This window comes from Vigna radiata, chromosome 1, assembly GCF_000741045.1.
Source record: "Vigna radiata var. radiata cultivar VC1973A chromosome 1, Vradiata_ver6, whole genome shotgun sequence".
Lineage (NCBI taxonomy): Eukaryota > Viridiplantae > Streptophyta > Magnoliopsida > Fabales > Fabaceae > Vigna > Vigna radiata.
Window position 1 is genome coordinate 25,679,757 of NC_028351.1, and position 7,232 is coordinate 25,686,988.

A 7,232-nucleotide genomic window follows, 5' to 3' on the forward strand; every position below is an offset into this window, starting at 1 on the left:
TTACAATAAAAAGTAATTTTTATTTATTTTATAGGTTTTTTTATAAATAATCATTTTAATTTTAGAAAATGGTTAAGTTAAAAAAAATCATATAAGAGAAACGATTAAATTTTAAAAAATATGATGAAATTATCAATATAATTATTTTGATTTAAAGAAATTACTTATTAAAGATAAAATTGAAAACTAAGCGTGTAAGCCAATAAGTCTCTTTTTGAAACAGTCTATTTTAGTAAATAAATTTTTGAAGCAGATTAATATTTTTTATCAATTTTTGGTTTATTTCGGGAAAAAATCGTTTCCTAATAAATTTGCCAAACAGTAAAAAAAAAATTAGTAATTGATATATATTATATTTATTTGTTTTTTTAGCATATTATAAAAGTGATGATTTCAATTCCAGTGAAAGAGGAAAAACATGCTTTATTAACCACACGAACAGGATTTATACGCATAGCAAATCACCACGAAGAGCCTCCGGCGACGCTGCGCGAACCACAAGATACTCCGATAATCCCGAGCGAGGTCACAGCGAACCAATCCCCTGTTCAGCGGGACCACACTGCAACTTCAGTGTGACTCGGCACTGGTGAGGCTGTAGAAGAGGAATGGGGATGAAGCAAATTTGAGGTACAAATTTCCCTTTTTGCTGTTTTCATGATTTGTTTTTTAATTTCTGGTTTGTACCTATCCCTATTGTAAAATGGCTGATTAGGGTTTCATTAGAGTTTGTTCCTACCTCTGCAAAATGCTAAGTCATATTTTCATGTATCACATTTGATCTTTAATTCTGATTCATTTGTGTTATATGCTGTGGGCATAAAAAATTGTCAGGGTAGAAGTGGAATCGGCTCTTGTTTCATCCCTAATGTGCAGAGGTTTCTGTGGTTGGTCTGGAGCACTAGGCATGGCTTTATAATAGTCTCTGTATGTGGGAGCATGAAGTTAGTTTTTGTGTGGGAAAAATTTATGCGCAGTTTCTGTGTAGCATAGTCAGGTGATTTATAAGGTTGAGACCCTCTGTCTCTCACAAGGTTACCTGTCTTGTTGGATATCATCCTGAACTTATGTGCAATTTGTTGTTTTCTAAATAGTTAGAATGTTGTTTAATATTTCAGTAGATACGCGTTGTCGGCGTTCTTGATTTTATCATGTTATTGTTTAAGAGGGTTACTTTTGTGACTTAATCATTATGCATAGGCTTTATATTGCATTGGCAAATGATCAAACGACTAGTGTATTTTTACCTCACTTTGGATCTTTGTTAGGTTGCTTTCTTACAGTGTCATCAATGTTATGGGACGCTTGGCTTACCTTCTTAATTAGTTTTAATCTTGCTGTGTGGTGATATAGTTATAAGTTTTCACCAAAAGCAAAACTATTGTGGCACAAAAGTGCTTGTTTTAATTGTCAAAGCTCTTGTTATTTATGTATTATTATTTTTGTGGTAATGAAGGATCATTGATTTAACTATGTTTTGGATGTTGACGTTTCAGGGCAAGTTAGTTCCTTTGGTCAATTTTTTTCCTATACGTGCTCTTCCAATCAACAGGAATATGGATGCACAAGCCAAGAAAAAGGCTTTGTTTCGTGCTAAATTGAATGCCCAGAAGAAGGAGAAGCGTATTGAATCTCCCCTTGTGAGGTTGGTACTTGGTGCCCATCATGTAATTTTTGCATTCCCATACATCAATTTACTTTGCCCTTCACAAATTTGCGTACGGATTTCTTAATTCGTTATGTATTTTATGTTATACTGCATCCGTTCACCCTTAATGGTTTTACTTTTTCTTCACACAAGAATGGCACATTATTAAATACCTTCTGCTTAGAAATTAAGTTATGCCTTTTTATTTAAGTGTTTAATTTTATGCTAATTACAAGGCCTCTATATCTGAATTTGTGGCGAAGTGTACAATATCCATATTTACTCCTATTATGGTTTGCATCCAATTTGTTAAGACCTGCATCTTCCTGGATCAGCATAAAACATTATCAAGTTGATTTATTTAAATTATACCTGTTATTTATATTGATAGTTTCTGTGCATATAAATACAGGTATAATGAATTTGATCAACCTGTTTGCCGGGTTTGTGATGTTGTTCTAAAGTCCGAGTCTTTATGGGATGCACACCAAGTTTCTCGTAAGCATCGTGAGGTGATGATATTTACAATCTCATTCTTGATGTGTATTTGTGCATATTAGTCTATAGCACACTATAGTAGAATCACAGAGAGTCCCTAAACTGCTGAGATTCTCATAGAAGAGCAGTTCACTAAAGCAACGATAATAGAAGCCTTTTTGTATGCTATAGCAGTGGAACCATGATATACACTTAAATTATAGAATCCATTTTGCCCCTTAAATAATTCTGTTTAGGTCTTCAGTTTTTATGGGGGTATAACTGTTGTATCTCCCTGATTTTCTATGGCATTGTTTGGCTTCAAAAACATAATAAGATTTGAAACACTTCTTCCTTGATCATCCACCCAAAAAGCTACCTCTGTGTTGACCTTTGTTACAGGAAGTTTTGTTTTTTGAAAAGTTACAACTGGTTTGATCTTTAGTCCGTTCTTGCTTTTTTCTGCATACTTCCCAGATTACATTCTACTAATTTGTCTTAAGTGTTATTCTTTTTCTACATCACCTTTCATTTTTTTACTTAATTACACTGTTGTAGATCCTGCATTGTGTGTGTTAATTGTCTTTTTAAGTTATTATTTATCATAATCATAAATTTGATTAATTTTATCAATTTTTTGAGTACTTATATTAGAAGTAATAGTAATAGTATAAATTATTTAGTTTGCATTATACTTTATAATGTAACAGATACACTGATTTATTATTTTAAAACGAGTAAAAGATATATTATTGATCTGAGACTCTGTTAACATAAAATTACATACAGAGCTCAGCTGTAAGTTAGCTGTAACTGTCTGACATAACTTTTACACTAACCAACAGTAGCACTGCTGTAACAGAAAACAACTGTCTAACTGAAACAACACTAACAGGCCCGATGTATGTCAAACATAGTCTTTCAGTCACATTATGCCAGAAACTCAAGTGGGGCTTAGAAACCAAAGGTATCTCAGTGAGTTTGCCCCTAAGAAAGGAAAATCTAGTGGGAGACAGGCTTTGTGATAAGATCTGCCCACTGATCTTGACCAGGAATGTGTTGAACATCAAGCTGCTTGGTATTAACCTTTTTTGGAACATAGAACACATGAAGCTCCATGTGCTTGGTTCTAGCATGAAGAACAGGATTATGAGCCAAATTAACAACAGTTTGTCCCACAGAAGAATAGGAGTATAATGAGGAACTGAAAGCTTCTTAAGAGTCTCTATCCATAAAATGTCAGCTGTAGTAGCAGCTAAACTCCTATTTTCATTTTGTTTTCTTGATCAACGTGAAACTAAATTAGGTCCTAAGTAAGTGGAAGCCCCTGAGATTCAAGAAGAGAAGTCATAAACTATCATATTCTACCTTGTTGACAGCAAAATTTTTAAACACCTCGTAATGGTATTTCTTTCATGTCTATTAGAAGTGAGTTTTAGGCCTAACTCAACCCCACAAAACCGGCTTGTAAGGTGAGGTTTGCATCTCACTTATATATTATAACTTGGCCTTATCTCTAGTCGATGTGAGACTTCCAACAATGTCAAAATTCTATCAGGTCATGTTTAGTTACTCTTATTTGTATCATTTTTTAGGATTCTTGTTAAGGTTTGTTTTCCTTTGTATTTCACCACCCCTCATACCTCCACAATGAACTTACCTTAAAAGACTATGATTGTTTTGAGCAGGCAATAAATAATCTGAAAGCTAATGCAGCTGGATTAACTCAACAAAATAATGCAAAGCCTGTTTCAGATGCCAACATTCCCAAGGCTAAACCAGAACATCCTTTGGGCTCACAATCGAAACTTCCAGAAAGTTCACGAGAAGTGTCTAAACATCAATCTTCGTCAGTGCTTCCACCAGGTTTTTTCGATGACAATGATTCAGGAAAGAAAATTTCTGGTAAGAATTTGGTTTAGAAAATTAAGTGCGTATTTGTACTCTTGTATTTTTTAATAAACAGAATTGCAATTACATATCACAGGCAGTGATGGTAATATTTGTCTTTATATACATATTTTGTATGCCACTTAATTAATACAATGTCCAACTTGTCGATTTGATATTTATACTGTTACAATTCATAATTTTAAGAGTAAAATAGGTTTTCATGAATTCCCACATCTAGTTTAATTTGAATGATAAAAAGTTTAGTGTCTCGTTTCAGACCATTTAGCAACTTGCAGCACTTAATATTGACTTACTTTTGCTTCATTGATATTTTTCCTTTCAGACCATTTAGCAGACTCTGATTTAGGTAGAAAACCTGCGGTTTCTGCTCAAAATCAGGCGTTAAACTTCAAGAAGGAGAAAGGTCATTTTCATGACAATAGTGCTGCAGAGTCAAATGTTAGCGAGGCCTCAACGGAGAGTAAGCAGACATCAATTAATAGTATTGATACAGAGATCAAGCAAGTAAAAGGGAGTCTGCCTGAAGGATTTTTTGACAATAAGGAAGCTGATTTGCGTGCCCGTGGCATAAAGCTTGTAAAGCCAGATGTCAAGTAGGTTCCTACTCTATGTTGATGGTTACTGCTATATTTAGTTTTCATTGACTTTTTTTTTTATGGGAAGTAAATATAACCGAAATATTTTTTATTCTTGGGGCAGAAAAACATTGCCCATATTTAATAGAACAGAGTACAGTAAAATTTTCATTAGCTTTTATTATTTTTTTATCAACCAGAGTGATTTTTGGGAAACTGTTGAAGATATTGAACAGGAAACAAGTCTAGTTCATAATATCAGATGTTTGCATCAACGTTTTGTGATCCACATATAGTCATATATAACCACTATTCTTTGATGATTTTCCCTATTTCTTAGCAAAATGACCTTTTGCGAACTATGTTTTTTTAAACAACCATGTGACAATTTTTTATAATAAAATATTATCCTCAGATGAGTCACTAAAGATAGTGACGTAGTTAGGAATAAAATATTATTAGAAGACAATTGCATACTGAATGAATGAGATAGAAGTGGTGTCAAAGGTATAGGGATTCATTTTCTTATATGGCTTCGTTAAAGCGAGGGTGCACTTTAGAGAGTATTGTGCAACCACTGATTGAGGTGCAGTAAACTTCCCATAGTGCACTTTATGGATGCACCCCTCACTCTAGAGGAGTCAGCCGAATGGGGGAAACCATTTTATTTCTTGGTGTTCATTAATGCGATACCATACCCTTGTACATTGCTGGTTCTGTTCCGTGAGAACTTTTGTTCTTCTCTATTCTGTGGAATATGTATATCGTTAAATGGTTTGGATCTTAAAATGACATTGAATTCTTTAAAATCTTCTCTTAGAGACGAGTACAAGGAATTTGAGAAGTTGATTCAAGAAGATTTGCAGGAGGTTGACAACAGGTTGGAGGAAGAAGAGGTGATGATCATTATTTCTTTATGCTATATAATTGAGCTTGTTGAGTTTCTAACCTTGATATGTATATGCACTATAAATTTGATATACGATGAAATATTTGTTGTTATGGGCAGATTGATGCGGCCGAAATGATAGAGGAAGCTGAATCTGTAGAGCAGAAGTATGTTTATCTGTCTTATATTACTTTCACGCCCTTTCTTTTGTTCTCTTCTTCCATCTGTTCTAAGAGACCCTTCCCCACCCTATCTATCTTTCCTACAGGATCTTCAGGGAGAAAGTGGAAATGTTGAAGAAGAGGAGATTGGATCTAAAAGCTGCTAATGCTGCAAAGCGTAATAAATCATCTGAGGTTGTAGCCAAGGAATCTACACACGAAGACTCATCCAGTGATGATGAAAGTGAAGAAAATTTTGCCGTGGATTGGAGAGCACAACACTTGTGATCTGTGAATACTGTGCTAATTTTTTTTTCTTGTTTCCTGAATTCGTGACTTTTATATAATTAGCCCATATCAGATTTTGGACATGTTATTTACCACCCTCTTGTCTCTTTATCAATGATAAAGAGTTTGGGCTGAGTTTGGGCTTTATGGTCAAATTTGAAAATGTTTTTACATTGACAGGACGTCCTTCCTAAAATAGGTGTTTTGAAAGTCATGGTTTTCTTCTGCTCTGTTTGGTGACACTGATGGATACGGATGAGCGAGTGGGAGGCTAAATTTAGTTTGGTGACGCTTATGATCAAGAGTTGAAGTTTGTTGTGACCTTCACTGACGGTAGTTGTAACCTTTTAAGAAATGATAATTTTCATAGTTTAAAAATAAATTTACTTTTCTTTTTCGTGTATTTTTACTTATTAAACAACTAAATATTTAATGTTCATTTTTTTTAAATTATTTTTTCCTCAAAATCAACCGCTTTGGTAATTGGGGTATTTAAACCAAAATGCATGAATATTTAATATTACACCACCACACTGAGAACACGAGAGAGACGATAACAGAAGAAATCTTGTGAAGATGACTTGCAGGTGCATGTCTTCAGTAAATATAAAGGGCATTTTAGTAAACATCAATTACTGTTTATCTGATTTTTTATTTATTTTATATATATTTATCTGAAGGTTATTTCTGTCATCAGAGTGAAACTTGGGGCTTTTTTTAGTAAACATTTCGTATCATGGATTCACATAACAGGAGTGAGCAAATGGAACTGTACTACTAAAAATTATATTAAACTAAAAACTAGTTTGTTTAAACTGAATTGTAAGATAGTTCAGAGAAACTGAACTGAACTGTTTTTTGTTTTATCAAACTGAATTTGTATTGTACTAAACTACAATATAAACTGAACTAAACTCTATTAACTAAATTGTAAACTGCATTATTTTATAAACTGATTTTTTATATTTTCACTTAAATTTAAGATTTCCACTCATAAATAAATACCAAAACTATGTTTTTTTAATTTTATTTTTGTTCAAACAAATGACGCTTTTTCAAATTGTTTTCTGAAAAACTTAAAAAGTCATTTAAACTATATAATTTTTTGCTTATTAGGCTATTTGTTTTCTTCTTTTTCATTGGTTTTTAGAGGATTGCATGAGAATTTTATTACAAATGTAAAATAAATATTAACACATAGTAATATTTAATTTAATTTAAATTAAAATTTATTTAATAACTTTATTATTAATATATAATTAATATTCTTCTTATTTATT

General features: G+C 32.8%; 1 protein-coding gene across 3 annotated transcripts; it reads left to right on the plus strand.

Annotated features, from left to right (window-relative positions):
- The first annotated feature begins 413 nt into the window (after positions 1-413).
- Positions 414-6,344, plus strand: LOC106761563 (zinc finger protein 830). Of its 3 annotated transcripts, none has more exons than XM_014645159.2 (9): positions 414-630; positions 835-1,009; positions 1,497-1,645; positions 2,061-2,160; positions 3,814-4,030; positions 4,362-4,632; positions 5,435-5,510; positions 5,624-5,670; positions 5,772-6,344. In XM_014645159.2, the coding sequence occupies exons 3-9, from the start codon at positions 1,557-1,559 to the stop codon at positions 5,950-5,952; spliced, it is 981 nt and encodes a 326-aa protein (XP_014500645.1). In that variant the 5' UTR covers positions 414-630; positions 835-1,009; positions 1,497-1,556; the 3' UTR covers positions 5,953-6,344. The 3 variants fall into 3 exon arrangements, with proteins under 3 accessions (XP_014500645.1, XP_014500716.1, XP_014500789.1); XM_014645230.2 differs by having other exon boundaries at positions 835-997; XM_014645303.2 differs by lacking the exon at positions 835-1,009.
- The last annotated feature ends 888 nt before the right edge of the window (positions 6,345-7,232 follow it).